Genomic DNA, 19622 nt, shown 5'->3' on the forward strand with positions numbered 1-19622 from the left:
AGCCTGTGCACAGCAACGAAGACCCAAAGCAGCCAAAAAAATAATAATAATAAAATAAATTAGTTATTCCTTCTGAAGTTGTTTAATTTACTCCACAACAGTTTACTGAAGATCTGCCATAAGAACACAAAAAGGATATATTTTGAGTGATCCTTCATATCACTTGTATAAAATCTGAGAAAGCTGAGCCAGTTTCTAGCTCCTCTAAGTTATTTAACCATAGAATCCTACTTAATTCCTACTGGATGAATGCAGAGTAGACACACACAGACATACAGACATACAGACATACACACACACACACACAGAGTTGTTATTATTGCTGTTCACAAATGTTTTGGATTTTCTTTCCTTCTGGGAGAGATACAAGCCAGGATTGCACTTCTCTACCTGGTTACATTAGCGTTGTCATGTGACTTGCACTTGCTTTGACCAAAGAAGTTAAGTGGAAATGCTGTGAATCACTTCCAGAAAGAAGCTGAAGAGCCAGTGTGCAGTTCCTCACATTCACATTTCCCCACTCCGTGGAGAGAGAAGCACCTGTTGAGATGTAGCCTCTACAATCCTCAGTCCTAAGTCACTGATGACAGCCCACCTCAGATGGACATAAACCATGAGTGAAAAATAAATCTTTGTTGTAGTAAGCCAAAGAGATTTTGGAGATGTTTGTGACCACAGCCTATGTGAATCAATATAAAAATCTATGTAGTACAGATCCACTGTATTCCTTAAAGAGTCAGGAATCCTCAGAGTCATGAGATGAATTTGTATGCAAAGTGAAATACAAAGACAAATGCCAAATCACTGTTTAATTAGCAGTTTGAATTGTCTGTGCCTCTAGACTCATTCCCCTCCACTTAAATAGAAAAAAATGAACATAAAGTACACCTTAATAATACAATAAAACAGTGTTAAAAGCAATGTTTAGGAATGGAGAAAAACGTACTCACCTTTAATATAACAGTGCTGTACCCATCTTCTGGTTCAGTTCCACTGACAAAGAGTGACTCAGGGCTAAATTCAAATACACCGTGAGCATGGTCAGAGGCTGCAATTGTCACTAGAATTTGGGAAGCCGCTCCTAGACTGGCTGCATGGATAAGTTCCAACAAACAGAAGAAAATGTTAATCAGTAATTTACAAACCAAAGGGAAAAGCAAGGAACAACTTTTTGAAAAGAGATGTACCATTCACTGAGCATGTTCTAATTTGCTTTAGAAAGAAAGGCACACACAAATGGCTGCCACACATATTCATGCTTTTATGACCTTCTTCTGTCTGGGCACTAACGTGATATACAAGTGCTGCATAAGCACTTGAAGATGAATAAGGAAAACTTGTTTTTCTTTTTCTTCTCTATGAAAGAGAACATTCTTTAACATGGAGCATGTAGGGAAAGTCTCCCATGACCTTTGTTAACCTCAGAAGAACGTGAGCCAAAATGATTCTTACCCTTATGAAACAGTAGTTTCCCTAGGATTTTCATCAATCTGACTGCACAGATTCTTGGTTTCCAAATGTGCATTAATTCTAGGCTTATTTTCATCATATTATGATATTATAGATCTACCTCTCCTGTTCTCATCCAGTCCTATAACTAAAAAGATGCCAAGATCTAAAGAAGTATTTAATTTTTTCCTAAGAAGTATGTTCAACATTTATGTTGTATTAATGGATTCGAATGACAAAATAAACAATGCCTAAATTAGGAGAGTAATTAAATACAGAAGTTACATGAGGCATTGATGGAAGTCAGGAATGAGAGGGGTGGGAACCTGAGTTCTGAAACTAAAATATAAAACCTGACATGGTGAAAAAGGAATGTTCTGAGGATTCCTCAACAGGAATCCTTTTGAGGGTTAGTTAAGTGCTCCCTAAAGAAAACAAGTATTCTATGTATTCTCCCTTAATATGAAAAATATTTGAGGTAAAAAGCTGAATCATGTTTGTATACGAATATAATTCAAAAGGCATCCTCTTTTCAATATTCCCACCCATTAACTGGCAACTTATCCTCCCCATTTGTTTTCTTCTTAATTTCTCTTTCCCATTTGTTCTGATTAAAAGTTACATATAAAGACCCATTTGTTTTCGTAAAGAAAATCAGTGTGATACATTCTACATGAAAGTATAAATGTTCTATTTATCTCTTTTTCAGGTACTCAAAGCGATGTAAAATCTTTTTCAATAATCACTTTTGTAAATGATACCAAGCAAAATTTCTGTTACAATTAGAATCAGGAAACTGCATTAGGTTCACACAGAGAGGAGGAGAGTCTGGGCTTTGGAGGCAGACAGGACCTGATTGTGATTTGATCACTTTCTAGCTGGCTGACAATAACACGGAACAAATAATACTTCATAAAGTTGTGCTGGTTAATGAGACGAAATACATAAAGGACCTGCATGTAGTAGGTATCAATAAATGGTTAATTTTCTTGTCTCTAAAAAGAAAAGTTAAAATGTAGAATAGTAAAGGGCCTTGGAACAGCTGCTTACCACGTTTGTGAATAGCTGGAAGGAAGAATTCCATGTCCCCATCACCACTACCACTGCCATCAACCCTAAAGAGTTCAGTCACTTCACAAGGAGAAACACAGAGACACAACCCACGCAACACACGTTGACACAATGAGAAAATTGAGAGTTCTTAAAACATATCCAGCAAAGAGGAAAATACAGTAATATTAGACATGCATTCTTCAAAAAAAAAACAGATTAGGTGGTAATAGTGTAACATTAGTCAAGCTACCAATATATAAAACTTTCATTCATAGCTTCAGGAAATATTCCATGTAGGCTGTAATTGGCATGTCCCATTTCTGCCAATTTAACTAGTTTTATTTTTAAATTTTCACTTTACAACAGTGTAAATTGTTTTTAACATTTTAAATAGTTTTTAAACATCTGCGTGCACGTATCAGCTTACACTTAGTCCTACATACCTTTGACAGTCACCTTACCGCTTACAACCACCAATTCAAAATTAGGGAAAGGCATCTAACATTTCCCTTCAACCACACACTTAAATTCCCACCATATGTACCATTCTCAGGCTTGATCACCCTTTTGCCACTGACATTTCTCAAAGAATCCTAAACAAGCAGCCTAAAAACCTCAGCTTCAGCCCTGGCTGTGAGAGACACCATTTGTAAAACCTTCAGCAAGTCACTAAACCTCTTGGTACCTCACTTTTCTCACCTATGAAAGGTGTCTGCTGCCTTTTACAGAACTACTGTACAGACCAAATAAATAATAGTGTAGAAAATGAAGTATCCTGGCAATATATAAAGACTATAATAAAGAGAAAGTGATTCTAACTTTACTTCCACTACACTCACAAGCCAACCATTATTATGCCAAATATTTGCAAACAAAGAAGACAGGAAGGGCAGCGATGGCAGCAGTGGAAAAGGAGTAAGAGTAGCAAGACCACATCCACACCTATGTGCTTCTACCAGTATCCTTGATTGACATGCCAGTCTAAGATCTGCCCTGCTCTTCTGTGCTTCCCCTCCAAAGGACTGGGATATATATGAGAATTTATGGCACCCAAAACCTGAAATGATCTTAAAGACATTAGAGGCAAAACGGATTTCAGGGACTATCCAGTGCATGGCTTGGCTTCCATATTAACCACAAGTTGTGAGGAAGAGGGGTGAAATTTAACACCAAGGTACCCTGGCTAGCATAAAACATCTACTCAGGTGGCTATCATATGTAGAATTAGTCTTATAGGCAAAACAGTGAGGAATAAGGGTTTTTCCTTTGATCCTCAAAAGAATTTAGCTCTACAAGCTATTTCACCTCTTAGGCACTCCCAGCTACGACTCGAGGAATGGAGGCCAGCGTCTAGATTCCTCTGCCTCCAATGCGCACTCAAAGGGGGCGGGGAGGATCAGATTCTCTGCCAGTATTGCCCACTTAAGGAGCAAGATTGGTTTTCAAATGAGTACTCATGCCCAATTAATACATAACGATGCATATTCTAGAGATACAGGAGGAAGTTTCTATATAAAATCACAAGTATCACTATGATCACAAATATCATTTCTGAAGAATATTTGATGCTCCTTATTAATCAATATTAGGTAACGCTAACAGTTTCTCTATTACACAAGTATTTTTAGCTATAAGTAATACAAAGAACAACTCTTCAAATACTTTATAGTGACCTCTGATTAATGAAGTCGTTTCATGAAAATAATGATTTGGAAATGAAAGGACTTGTCTCTAGAAGACAAGCAAAGCTGGTATTGTTACATGACACCAGCCCAGCAGGTTGTCCAGCATACTTTCACTGTTTTATGTAGTCAACCAAGCTGTGGCGCTGTTTAATCATTTCCCTGGCTTGTCCTCCTTTGCTGCCACCTGGGCTTTGGGAAAACAAGGAAGGGAAACATGGGAAAATTTTGTCATACTTACCCCAAAGTCTCACTGCATACTAAAAGACAATCTTAGTATTTCTGTCTTACCCAATTTCTCCCTTTGGATGGCTTACTCAGTACTATGACTTTCTTCATCAAAACATAAAAATAATAATAAGCTAATAATACCAGTTTTGTAATGGAAGAGACTGACCTGATGAATACCATACCAACTCCCAAATTCTTACATTTATAAAGGTAATATGGTACACATCTCATGTATACTGTAACACCCCCAGTAGCACCTGATAATCAAACACAGTGATACTTCTGCAAAGAAACATATGTAGTTAATCTAAGTGGGATAAATAAAGATTATAAGTAGCCTGTCTTCAATACAGATGAGTTTTGCCACAAAATGGATTTTTGACTCCAAAAATCTGTGACAGTCAGAGTTTTCGGCATTACAGAATTGAGAGTAAGGTATTGTTAACCTGTTTTATTGATAATCACCTCATAATGGATTATCTAAAGAGATTAACTTTGACCTGTTCTACAGCTGGAGGTAGCTCTAAAGGAGCTGCTGTGAAAACTGAAATAAGGAAGAAGATAGAGAGATGATTTTAGGGGCACCTACTCTGAATGATAGCTATAATTTGGTGATTCAGTATAATTAAATTATTTCATTGTAAAAGCACATCTACTTTAGGAAAAGACCAATGGGTAATGAAAGGGGGAAAACCAGCACAATAGGTTAATTCAAAAGAACCTATTTCCTTAATAGAATCTACTACCACTATGGTGAGTGTACAAGTAAATATTTGACATTTTTGAGTCTTACCTCCTCCCTCCAAGTTTAACAACTCAACTTTAAAGGATTTTTCCAATTCAGGAATAGAATTATCAGTGATGTTAACAGAAATGTACTTAAATCTTTCTCCTGGTTGAAATTCTAAGGTACCAGCAACACTCTGAAATATAAATAAAAGATTTATCCATTAGATTATAATTATTCTGTACGTGAATGTGTAAAATGAGAATGTTCACTATATCCCAAATTGTTATAAATACTGAAACAGATGAAGTAAAATATAAAATTGAAAACATTTAAGTGGATATGAATAGTGTTCAATATAAATTCTAAACAAATATCCTCAAACTAAATAAAGCAGATGGATTTTGATCTCTCTTATTTTCCTATTCATCAAAAAAAATTTTTAAGGCAAATGAGAAATCTGAATAGGTGACATCCACAAATTCCTAAAGAATTAAGTCAATGAGATGCATGGAATTCTTTTGATTAAGTATATTGAGAACTATTCGGTTTATGTCATTGAGTAATTTAAATACTCACTGCATAATAATAATGGTATTTTCATTCCAAAAATTTCCCCTGGCAATAATAAATATCAATCCACTGGGCATTAATCTTTCCTTGATTATATCACAATTGCAATTCGCAATACAGATCTCCCATCAGAAAAGTTCATAGCTACTAGAAAAGTAGTTATTTAAAGTCTTAAGGCCCTTTTTCTCCCACTATCTAATATAAGCATTTTCCCCTCAAGTCATGACAATAAATTTTAAAGATGTTTAAATTTTTTCTAGGGTTAGCTTTTGCGGACAACTATATTTCATCCTGCGGAGCAATTAATGATCCTAAAGCTAAACTGAGGAACCCAAGTACCAATGCACTTAATCACTCACTTACTAATTATTTTCAATATTTTCAAACACACAGCATGTGCGCTGCACCATTTTAGATGCTTGGGATTCAAAAACAGCCAAATCATATCTGTATCTCCACGCAAACATTCCCTAAGGAGTATTAAGCATAGGATAGAAAACAACTGCTATAAAAGACATATAGCAGCTCAAGAAAAGAAAGTAATTAACCTTGCCTAGAGTGCAGTCATCAAAGGAGTAATTCTACAAATCTTAACAGCAGAAATAACATTTGACTGTCTTAGGAAACCATATTATTTGACCTTAGCAATATCTTAAACAATTGGCCACTCCCTCTCTCTCTGGTATTCTGTGATAACCACATTTCCTATTTTTCCTACCTTTTTAGCTCATCTTTGTGTTCTTTGCCAATTTTAACATTCTCCTAGGACCTGGAAAAACTATTTTTCATCAGATTCCCTCTAGACCCTATCTCTAGAAAAGGTTACCATATTCTAGGCTTTTAATGTCATGTATATGTTCCCAACTTCCAAATTTCTACAGGCATAACTTATTTCATTGCACTTCGCCTTATTGCACCTTGCAGATATTGTATTTTTTACAAGTTAAAGGTTTTAGCGACTCTGCGTAGAGCAAGTTTATTGGTTCCATGTTTTCCAATAGCATTCCCTTACTTCTTGTCTCTGTGTCACATTTTGGTAATTCTCACAATACTTCAAACTTTTTCATTATTGTTATATTTGTAAACGGTGATCTGTGATCAGTGATCTTTGATGTTACTATTGTAATTGTTTTGGGGCACAGGGAACTACACCCATATAAGACAGCTAATTTAATAATTGTGTGTGCTCTGACTGCTCCACTGACTAGCCATTCCCCCATCTCTCTCCCTCTTCTGGGGCCTCCTATTCCCTTAGATACAACAATATTGAAATTAGGCTGATCAGTAAGTCTACAATGACCTCTAAGTGTTCAAGTGAAAGGAAGAGTCACATGTCTCTCACTTTAAATCAAAAGCTAGAAATAATTATTAAGCTTAGTGAGAAAGGCATGTCAAAAGCCAAGACAGGCCAAAACCTACACCTCTTGAGCCAAACAGTTAGCTAAGTATTAAATGCAATGGAAAAGTTCTTGAAGGAAATTAAAAGTGCTACTCCAGTGAACTCATGAATGATAAGAAAACAAAACAGCCTTATTGATGATATGGAGAAAGTTTTAGTAGTTATATAGAAAATCAAACCAGCCACAACATTCCCTTAAGCCAAAGCCTAATCCACAGCAAGGCCCTAACTCTCTTCAGTTCCATAAAGGCTGAGAGAGGTAAGGAAGCTGCAGAAGAAAAGTTTGAAGCTAGGAGAGGTTAGTTCATAAGGTTGATGGGAAGATGCCATCTCTATAACACAGAAGTACAAGGTGAAACAGCAAGTGCTGATGTAGAAGCTTCAGCAAGTTATCCAGGAGATCTAACTAAGATAATGAATGAAGGTGGCTGCACGAAACAAGAGATTTTCAATGTAGTTAAAACAGTGTTATACTGGAAGAAAACGCCATCTAGGACTTTCATAACTAGACAGGAGAATTCAATGGCAGGATTCAAAGCCTCAAAAGACAGGCTAACTTTCTTATCAGGGGCTAATGCAGCTGGTGACTTTACGTTGAAGCCAATGCTCATTTACCATTCCGAAAATCCTAGGGCCCTTAAGAATTATGCTAAATCTACTATACCTGTGCTCTGTAAGTGGAACAACAAAGCCTAGATGACAGCACATCTGTTGACAACATGGTTTACTAAATATTTAAGCCTACTGTAGAGACCTACTTCTCAGAAAAAAATATTCCTTTCAAAATATTACTGCTCATTGACAATGCACCTGGTCACAAGAGCTCTAATGGAGGTGTACAATGAGGTTCATGTTGTTTTCATACCTGCTAACACAACATCCATTCTGCAACCCATGGCCTGAAAATTCTCAGAAACATCTCCAAGGGTATTAGCTTTCTGATAGTCATGAAGGATACATACATAGATTTTTGTTTGTTTGTTTCATTTTGTTTTAGTTATTAAAGAAAATGATAATCCAACTGGAGATTGGGGATGGCCATATATGACAAACCCACAGCTAACAACATATTCAACGGTGAAAAGCTGAAAGCATTTCTTCTAAGATCAGGAACAAGACAAGGATACCCACTCTCGCCACTTTAATTCAACATAGTATTGGAAGTCCTAGACACAGCAGTCAGACAAGAAAAAAAATAAAAGGAATCCAAATTGGAAAGGAAAAAGTAAAACTGTCACTGTTTGCAGACAACATGATACTATACATAGAAAATCCTAAAGAGACCACCAGAAAACTACTAGAGCTCATCAACGAATCTGGTAAAGTTGCAGGATACAAAATTAATATACAGAAATCTGTTGCATTTCTATACACTAACAACAAAGTATCAGAGAAATTAAGGAAACAGTCACATTTACAATCGCGTCAAAAAGAATAAAATACCTAGGAGTAAACCTACCTAAGGAAGTAAAAGACTTGTACTCTGAAAACTATACGATGATGATGAAAGAAACTGAAGATGACACAAATAGATGGAAAGATATACCGTGTTCTTAAATTGGAAGAATCAGTATTGCTGAAATGACCATACTACCCAAGGCAATCTACAGATTCAATGCAATCCCTATCAAAATATTAATGTCATTTTTTAAAGTTTTTTTGATGTGGACCACTTTTTTAGAGTCTTTATTGAATTTGTTACAATATTGCTTCTGTTTTATGTTTTGGTTTTTTGGCCACGAGGCATGTGGGATCTTAGCTCCCCAACCAGGGATCAACCTGCACCCCCTGCATTGGAAGGTGAAGTTTTAACCACTGGACTGCCAGGGAAGTCCCTTAATGTCATTTTTCACAGAACTAGAACAAATAATTTTAAAATTTGTATGAAACACAAAAGACTCTGAATAGCCAAAACAATCTTGAGGACAGAGCTGGAGCAATCAAACTCCCTGACTTCATACTACACTACAAAGCTACAGTAATCAAAACAGTATGGTACTGGCACAAAAACAGACACACAGACCAATGGAAGCAAAAGTAAACAAATGGGACCTAATTAAACTTCAAAGCTTTTGCACAGCAAAGGAAACCATCGACAGAATGTAAAGACAACCTACTGAATGGGAGAAAATATTGGCAAATGGTATGACCAACAAGGGATTAATATCCAACATATATAAACAGTTCATACAACTCAACATAAAAAAAAAACCCAAATAAAAAATGGGCAGAAGAACTGAATAGACATTTCTCCAAAGAGGAAATGTAGATGGATAACAGGCACATGAAAAGATGCTCAACACAGCTAATCATCAGGGAAATGCAAATCAAAACCACAATGAGATATCGTCTCACACCTGTCAGAATGGCTATCATCAAAAAGAGCACAAATAACAAATGTTGGCAAGGATGTGGAGAAAAGGGAATCCTCATACACTGTTGGTGGGAATGTAAATTGGTGCAGCCACAGTGGAAAGCAGTATGGAGGTTTCTCTAAAAACTAAAAATATAACGACCATATGACCCAGCAATTCCATTCTTGAGTATATATATCCAAAAAAAACCCAAAACACTAATTTGAAAAGAAACACGCAACCCAATGTTCATAGCAGCATTATTTACAATTGCCAAGATATGAAAGCAACCTAAGTGTCCATCAACAGATGAATGGATAAAGAAGATATGGATATATATATATATATATATATATATATACACACAATGGAATATTACTCAGCCATTAAAAGGATGAAATTTTGCCATCTGTAGCAACATGGATGGACTTACAGGGCATTATGCTAAGTGAAATAAGTCAGACAGAGAAGGACAAACACTGTATGATATTACCTATGTGTGGAATCTAAACAATACAACAAACTAGTGAATGTAAGAAAAAGAAAGCAGACTCACAGATATAGAGAACAAAGTATGGTTACCAGTGGGGTAGCGAGGCAATGTAGGGCTGAGGGAGTGGGAGGTACTATGGGGTGTAAGATAGGCTCAAGGATGTACTGTATAACATGTAGAATATAGCCAATATTTTATAATAACTGTAAATGGAACATAACCTTTAAAAATTGTATAAATTTTTTTTTAATTTTTTTAATGAATAAAGGACCTGAATAGACATTTCTCAAAAGGAGACGTACAAATGGGCTACAGCTATATGAAAAGGTGCAAATCATCACTAATCATCATGGAAATGCAAATCAAAAGCACAATGAGATATCACCTCACACCTGTTAGAATGGATACTGTTAAAAAGACAAGAGATGACAAGTATTGGAAAGGATGTGGAGAAAAAGAAATGCTTGTACACTGTTGGTAGGAATGCAAACTCATATAGCAATTATAGAAAACAGCATGCAGGGTCCACAAAAACTTAAAAATAGAACCGTCATATGATCTAGTAATTCCACTCCTGGATATATAGCCAAAGGAAATGAATTCACTATGTTGAAGAGATATCTGCATTCCCATGTTCACTGAAGCATTATTCACAGTAGCCAAGATATGAAAACAACCTAAATGTCTTTCAGCAGATGAATGAAGAAAATTAGATAGTAGATAGATAGAACAGAATATTATTCAGCCTTAAAAAAAAAAAGGAAATCCTGTCATATGCCACAACAGGGATGAACCTGAAGAACACCATGCTAAGTAAAATAAGCCAGACACAGAAAGACAAATACTTCATGATCTCACTAATACGTGGAGCCTAAAACAGTCAAACTCATAGAAGCAGAAACTAGACTAGAAGGGTGCTTGCCAGGAGCTGGAAGAAGGGGAAAATAAGGAGAAGTTATCAAAGGATGCAAAGTTTCAGTTATGCAAGGTGAGTAAGTTCTGGAGCAATACTATATTGTACACTTGAAATCTGCTAAGAGAGTAGATCTTAAGCATCTTGAAAGAAAGAGAGGAAGGAAGGAAGGAAAGAAAGAAGGAAGGGAGGGAAAGAAAATTATATCTATGTGAGGTGATGGATATGTTAATTAGCTTACTGTGGTAATCATTTCACAATGTATATGTGTATCAAAATATCAAGTTGTAAATCTTAAATCAATATGACAGCTATTTAAGTGTCAGGCTTTAGTGGACTGAAATACTTTAATTCACAGAAATTTAAAGGCTGAAAAGCCATCAATGCTTCTTTTCCTTGTTTAGTAAGTTCCAGGTACAGTGCCAAGTCCCTTCCAATCCCCCAAGAGGACCGTGTCTGTTTTAAGAGTATAAATACTGCTTCAAAAGGATTAAGTGATTTACCTGGTAGTCCTCAGGACTAAATGCTGTCAGTGATACTGTTCTATATTCCGCCATAACCCTCCCCAGGAGCCCTTGAGCACGGACGACCAGCAACCTAACTTCTCCATCTTCCTCTTGCACGGTGATGTGTGGAGCACTGCTTGCGGGCAGGGTCATTGTGTCCTCAGGCTGGGGAGGCAGCCCAGTGGAGAACTGTAGCAAGCCTGGCAGATACAAAGAGAAGCAGGGCATTCTTGCCCCAATTATCTGTGGAAGAATCTCTTATTCACTTGAAACAATCTTACACGATTATTTTGATCACCAGGATAAAATTCAGAGGGCTCTCATTTAGAAAAGACTTGAGTGAAGATTTGACTAACATGCTCTTGACAGAATATGTTAGTAAGTTTTCAGGATGTTAAAAATTAAAATGCTAATTTTCCTTGTCTCCACCCAAAGAAAGCTTTTTTTAATGGAAGCATCAATAAAAAGAATAATGATGGAGTTTTAAAATACTATTATCAAACATTTACTCATATTTGACTCTCTAGAATTCATCCTTCAATTTATAGCAGAACAAAATTAATGGCACCCTAAAGGATTTGCAACACGCTTTTTTGAAAATTTAAGTATGAAAATCAGAGTTGAAGAACTTCCCAGGTTTCCTTCACAGATCTTTTATTGGATGGTCTTGCTTTATTCCTACAAAAGAACTATTACTTTTCAATGCAGAAAACAGTCTCAACTTATTATGACAGACATCTATGATAGTTTCCCAATAAAGAAAATTATCACTTTTCAGCGTAAGACAAAAAGAAACTAATATAAACAGACAGTGATAACGCTACTTCTTGAAGTCAAATAAAATATAAATTACAAAGTATTTCAATTAGGTGTTAACATATCACAGTAGGACAATTTTCAAAATTAAAAAAAATTTGATTACCATGAATTAAAATACTTTTTTCATTTAAAATAATCCTGCATTTAAAAATACTTTTCAAAATATATTATTAAACTTTAGAAATCGATCCTTATATTTTTTTCACAAGCACTGTCCCTCAAAATGGCAGCTTAGAAGTTCCAAGAGCCCGGAAGTTAGAGCATCCGAAGGAGTTCTACTTCAATCATTTGCAGAAGTCCCTTAAACCCTTAGCGAGATCAAGTACACCCAGAGAAGAGGGGATTATTCTTGCAAAAGGGCTTGGTTACCATATGGATGATCACTAGCTTTGATGGTGATATCTGTTGTTTCCTTTTCAGGGTCTATGCTTGCACCACTGGTAGGAGTTGAACCTAGTTTCCCATCTCCAGGAACCGCAGAAACCAATGTCACACGGAAATACTCATTAAGCTCCGGAATATCATCATCAAGGACATAAATATTCAGAACCTATAAATAGAAAAATCCAAAGGCATTAAGCAATGAGGCATGCAGAAATTATTTGCCACTTATCAGAAGAAAATAAAGCAGCCAAACAAAGTTACTTTTTAACATGACAGATTTCTACACAAACTTAGACATAAAAATAGAGAGTGAGAGAGAAAGAAAGAGAGAGAGAGAGATCTGAGAAATTAATTCTTTAATCAATAATGGGTGCTGAAGAGTAATACTTTCTGTATAAAAATATCCTAGTCATGTATTAATATCATACCATATATTATACATTGATATATCAATATAGTATCATATATTCTTTGTACCAAAGACAGTGGTATTACCAACCTCAGGGTATAGAGTTCCTGGTTAAGGAACTGCATGTTATCTGATAGAATGTGGTAAGGCAATAGGAAAGGACAATGTATCCATGTCTAGTTCTGGCCTAAGGAAAGCCTGACATACCTAGCAGCCGCATGCTAGAAAACAGATCCACAATAAATGCTAGAAAACAGATCTACAATGAGCCCTATGAGTCTGGCATACACAAACTACTCAAAAAAATTAGGAAAGGAAGTAGCAATAACTCAGCCATGCTCTACAATATATAAGTCAAAATTTGAAGTGAAAAAAACCATTCCTCCTTCTTTTATTAACTGAACAAGCATGTTTTGACATCTGCAATGTGCCAGGGCTAGAAATGGCCCCAGTCGCTAAGAGACCCACTGTCTTCTGTAGGAGAGAGATCTGTGGAAAAACATTTAAAATGCAATGCAAAAATGTCATAATAGAGTTATGCACAAAGTAAACTGAGAACAAAACAATCAACTCTATCTGGTAAAGGTTTTACAACAGACAAGTCTGAAGCAAGTCTTAATGAATTAGTTGTAGTTATGAGTAATAATGAGGAAGGACATTCCAAGTAAAAGGAACAACAGCATGAAAGAATAAGACATCTGGGTATCTACAATTAGACCACTAAGGCTAGAGTGGGAGAGAAGTCTGGACAGATAAACAGGAGTCAAGATCATAGGAACAGTTCATGCTATCATTAAAAAAATGAACTTCACTCCACAGAGAGTAAAGGAAAATGGAAGAATCATAAGCAGGGGACTGACAAAATGAGAATTCCATTTTAGAATCAATACCATGGCAGAATGTAAACAGAGTGGACAGAGCAAGAAAGGACGCAAGGTGCTGAGTTAGGAGGTGACTGACCAGAATTAACGAGGTACTAAACTAATTCAGTGACAATGGAGATGAGGAAAAATGGATGGATTTTAATTTGTTCTGGAAATAGAAGACCAAGGCCTTAAAGACTGAGCACAGGGAGTGAGGGACAGGAAGGAATGATGTATGATTTCCTGGTTTCTTCCAGAAAAGAGGGTGACAACAGTCTGAAAACAAACTGTAATTCCAAATGCAATCTCCAAAACACTAGTCATTAAGCCTAAAAGCATTTGGAGAACTTTTTTTTTAATGTAGGCCCAAGACAGAATCTGAATTTGGTCTTAATGTTCATTTTAATCAAAATTTTAATTAATAAAGTAATACATGGCATGGCCAATGTGCTCAAAGTATAAAAATGACACTTCTACCCAAATCTTGTCATTATTTTTTAACTAAAGGGAACAGTAGTGGTCTGAAGATTTAAAATATCTTGCCCCTAGAAAGTAAGCTGACAAATGTTGCTATGAAAAGCAATACCAAAACATCAAGATGTACATTAAAAATGAAGCAATTAATATTTTTAAAGTATTGAAGCATACCAAAGTACTCACTCAATTCAGTTAGTGAAATGAAGAGTTTGAAACTGAAGACCCTATCAAGGTATAAATGTATCTCACATGGTGACTCAGTACCCAAAACAGTATTTACCTTTACTATATGTTATACCCTCTGCTATTTTCTATTCTCTTTTGAAAATCTTCCTCATAACTCACTCAATTGATTTCATAACTAATGGGCCATTTAAAAACACTTGAAAAACACATTTCCAGTATACATTCCTGTACTGCAGCAAAACACACACACACACACACAAACACACACACACACACACACACACTCTTCCCAGACTGTCTTGCCACTAGGTTTCTAGATGTGATTTAAGTGTATTTAATTAAATGCACTCCCCAGACATCTGGAAGGCAATAGCCAAGTGGAGGTCACCTGACTGCTGTCTGTGCTGGAAAGCATAGTCACAGAGCATCAGCAGATACCTCAGTATCCAGTCTCTGGCTTAGTAAGACTGAGAAGCTAGTGTAGATCCAGCAGGCACAGCGCTATAAACCAACCCCAGTATTCAATGTTATTGTTGCTTTAAAGGTCAATTAATTTTTAAAGAAATTTTAAAATGACGGAGGAAAATATTTTAAATAAATCTTGACAGGAGCATACACGACTATTTTCCTGACCAAACTTTTATTAACTCTTAGCTCTTCCAAAATATATATGAATACTCTTTACAAAACAGTGGTTCCCAGTTATATTTTTATTTCATAGCGGGTAAATTTTCCAGGGGAAAATGTTGAGGATCAACTCTGTTTTCCAAGTGGGAACATTAAAAAGTTATCACATATCATCACTGTTAACTTGATAAAAGAAATAGCAATTTAAATCCAAAAAAGAAGTGAAAAAGACAGGATCAGAATAAACTATAGTCCTTTAAATGGAATAATTTCAGCCTTACGAAAACTTACTCATTGTCCTAATTTTCCTCATTTTACCAAAGACCAGTAAAACATTTATCATGGCTCTTATTTACAGACTGCTATTGGGAACTTCTGTTATAAGTTATTTAATTTGTTTCCTTCTTCCCCCAAATTATAGAGATTTGATCACTCTTCTTTAGCTTGAACTCTTTAAATCTTAAGAATATTTTAAATTTTTCCTAATTTTATCTCTTTCATCCAATCAACTCCTAAGTCCCTTAGAAATGTCTTCAAAGATATTTGCAAGTCTTAAGTTATTTTAGTATTTATCCCTGATGACCTATAAACTATTTACATTTCTAATGAAAAATTATACTGATATGAATATTCCAACATATCAGACATTTTATATTAGAATGTAAAAAAAAATTTATATAGGAGAAGGTCTCATCTCAATTTCACCTACAATAAGTGTCACTTATTTCTGGAGCATCTATTCAGAAATCAGACGATTCACGGAAAGCTTCTGATAAAACTGGTGATCGCTGGTACTTTCAAAACAAAGAAAAATTACCTATTTTTTCCAAATTTAAAAATAAAATGATATTACAGTTTTAGGAATTCCTCTTGGCTGACAGGAAGAGTACCATTAAGAATTCTGCAGTTTCTCATTGTATCAGTAATCACCAAAAACCCACAATGATAAATCTTCAAGCTATACCACTTTTATTATATCGAGATTAAAGAACAGATATAACAGACATTATTTAACATCCTTAATTCTTCATTGCAGAAATAAATACAAAAATATTTTATGCCACGATATATAACTAATTGCCTAAATATTCTAAATTGCTTAAAAAGCAGGAAGCTGCAAATAAATTACAGAACAGACAGATCAGGAAAAGCTTTCCAGGAGGCTCTCAAAGAAACAGAGAAGGTAGAGTTTACCTCTGATCTCTGCCAAGGAAGGAATGTGATAGTTCCACTGGCATTAGCAAAATCATCAACAAGGTAATTAACACCATCAGATTCGATCTGTGAGATGGTGTAAAAAACATGCACATAATCCAGAGCTCCTCTGGTTCGCTCCACCACACATGAAATGGTGGATCCCTCCTCTGCAATCTGAAATTGAACATAAGTTCTTTATAAGTATACACCAATTCAAATCAGTGATAAAATTACAAGGCTTTCCTGAAATCCTTTTACCATAAACTTAATTCTATAACTTTCTCCCTCTCTAAGGCGTCCTCTACATTCCTCCGGACATATTTTTGACTGCTAAAAAGTATTTACAATCATTGGTTTTTCCGCTCATTCCTTTAAAGGGATAAATAAAAGCAGAAATAATAATAATTAATTAACTACACATGTAATTCATTCATTGAAACCTCTTGTGTGTCAGCCAGTATGCTAGATGCTACGGTTACAAATGATTTTTTTTTAAAAAAGCACAACCCTTTATCTGGGTAACTCTAAAGAGGAAAACAAACTCATGATTTTATGATGAGTTCAGCACAAAAAGTCAGGTGTAAAAAGAGTGGAACATGACATCAGGGAGAACTTTCTAGGCACAGACACAAGAAGTAATCGAGTGGATTTGGTGAAATCATTTTGAGGGTGGTATAAACTATCCAGTGGGGACAGCCTGGAGAAATTCCTGGTGGGGAGACTATAGTCAGGTAAAGGAGGGCACTGATATCATGTTTAATATCTTTTTGCTATTTCTGACATATATACATATACATATGTATACATACATGTGTGTGCATTTTTCATGTGAAAAGTATTTTTATTTACGTAATTTAAGATAATGTTTAGAAATTACATGGAGCAAGAAATTGGAATATCTTTTAGAATAGGTCTTCCTATTCTTAAATTCTCCATCTCTCAATTCTATTTTTAGAATTAAGCAATTGCTTAATTAAGCAATTGCTTAATTGCTTAGTAGTTTAGTTGCAATGTGGAATCATACTCTTAATACATTAAAATCCATTGGTCTACCTTGCACTTTAAATCAATCTTTACCCATGCATGATTTTGTAACAATACACGTTGATTATTTGGAGAATATTGGTTCACTGAGTTATACAGATCTTCCAAATGTTGATGTATTTCATTATACAAAATAAGTAAATCACACTTGCTAATATCACTATCGATCTTACCTGAAAAGTCTTTAAAGTATTGGGAAACCATCAATCTCACTTTGGCAGGTAAAATGTCCCAACAACTCCAATTTTTGTTTGAAAGCTCAAATTTTTATCATTGGCAACAAATACTATCAGTCGTTTTCCTGGTAGTCACTGACTCACTTCATTAATTTCCATGAAAATGCCTGCCAGATACCCAAGTCTGAGTAACCAAACTTTGTTGGTCATTTTTCAAGTAAAAATGGTGTTCCACGAAAAGAGCAGCTAGTTCAGCTCACAACTCAGTATGTGCACAAACGCTCTTCTTCACAACTATCATGTTTTGTTAATGTAGCAGAAGTGCTTTATTTGTGCTTCTCATTTCACAATACAGAATGTTAAGAAGGTGGGTATTCAAGGGTAGAAATTTTAACAAATTAATGTTTTGTACTGTTTCATCAAAGATACTCAAGTGAAATTTTCACCTTTTAAACTACAGGTGTGTGGTGATAAATAAAACAATGACAACTGGTACAGTTTGGTGCCACTGCCTTGATTCATACAAAGGCACTAGCAGCTAGCAGTTTCGGCAACCATTGCTTTTGCAGTGCAAATGTCAATAAAATGAAAAAGACATCATAGTATTTTATAAAATTAGGTTTGACTTTTGTAGAACTCCTGAAAGATCTCAGGAACCCCTAGGGGTTCTTGTGCTACACTTTGAGAATGACTTCAGTAAGCAATCAATAAATATTGATGATGGTCATCACGACAAAAATATTTCATATCACTCCTGTCTTCAAATCACACCAAGATGAAAGTAGGAGTTTTATACTTCAATTCTTAAGACTTTCAGGAATGAAAATTCTGTAAACTTCCTAACAATCAAATTCCAATATCTGATCTTTTAGACACAACACTTTTCCTATTTAACCATCTAAACTTTACTCTTTCCAATATATATGTATTCTATTTCTCTCTCAAGTGGGCTTTTTCTTTCCAGCGGTTATACAACTATAGATGCTGTGGCTCCTATAAGGAAGTTCTCTTCTGCAATCAAAGGTTGACTGGCCCTGTTCAAATTCTGAAATATCTGGGAACAAAGGTGCATACCTAGGTGGAACTAAACCAACACCAACACAATCTATCAATGGAAATTGTGAGACAAGCCAGCACTGAAGACTTACTATAATGGCCCAGAAAGTCAGAGAAACACTCAAAAACTACTCATTTTAGGCAGGTTTTAAAAACTCATGTATTGTTTTGTTTTTCAGTTTGGTTGTTTATGCAGCTTAGCTGAATCTAGATGTGTTTGTTATTTGAACTATGAGCCTTTTCATGTCTTGATATTAAAATACATTCACAAGTTCAACAAAGATTTATTGAGTACCTACTATGTGCCATGCTAGGTCCTAGAGATACAATAATGAACAATAATAAAACCTTGTTACACTCAGAGTTCTTTCACCTTTGTGGCAGAAAGGAATAGCCAGTATATAAGTAGGCTTATAAATAACATACGGAATTGAAGCGTGTGATCAATGCTACAAAAAATAGTAAAACTAGGTGAAAGGATGGAGAGTGACCAGTTAGGAGAAGTGGGAGGATTACTTTAAATTAAAAAGTCTTCACTGAGTAGATGTCTTTGGAGCTGAGACTTGAATGACTAATTCTGAGGATGTGGAATAAGAGCATTCCATTCCAGATTGAAAGGCTAGGAAGTGCTGATGTCCTGAGATTGGAACTGAAACAAGGCAAGTCTGACTGAAACATACTGACCAAAGAGGAGAATTACACAAGAAGTCAGAGCCATAGGCAGGTGCCGGGTCATGAAGAGATATGAAGGGAAGCTGATTTTAGATGGCACAGAATGGTTCTCACAACCTGATGGAAGTCACTTTGTCTTTTTAAAAATAGACATGATGATATCAAACATACATGGGGGAAAGACAACAGGTTAGAATTCACAAGACATAAGTTCAAGTTCCAGTGCTTCCCACTGTATCTTAGAAACAAAAAAGGCGGGGGGAGAAAATAAGTATTTATTAAATACTAGTAATTGCCACACTATGAATCAGGTATTTCATCCTATCTCATTT

At 35.5% G+C, this 19622-nt stretch overlaps 1 protein-coding gene across 1 annotated transcript in view; it reads right to left on the minus strand.

The window, feature by feature from the left end:
- ADGRV1 (adhesion G protein-coupled receptor V1) overlaps window positions 1-19622 on the minus strand; it is a 560219-nt gene that overhangs the window by 454658 nt on the left and 85939 nt on the right. The window contains exons 23-28 of the mRNA XM_082458333.1: window positions 16340-16516; window positions 12569-12749; window positions 11378-11580; window positions 5209-5338; window positions 2500-2580; window positions 951-1090 (exon numbers count right to left, since the gene is read on the minus strand). Coding sequence (XP_082314459.1) covers window positions 951-1090; window positions 2500-2580; window positions 5209-5338; window positions 11378-11580; window positions 12569-12749; window positions 16340-16516 — 912 coding nt within the window. The remainder of the gene's footprint in view (window positions 1-950; window positions 1091-2499; window positions 2581-5208; window positions 5339-11377; window positions 11581-12568; window positions 12750-16339; window positions 16517-19622) is intronic.

The sequence above is a fragment of the Balaenoptera physalus genome (assembly GCF_965194825.1).
Source record: "Balaenoptera physalus genome assembly, chromosome: 3".
NCBI classification, from domain to species: domain Eukaryota; kingdom Metazoa; phylum Chordata; class Mammalia; order Artiodactyla; family Balaenopteridae; genus Balaenoptera; species Balaenoptera physalus.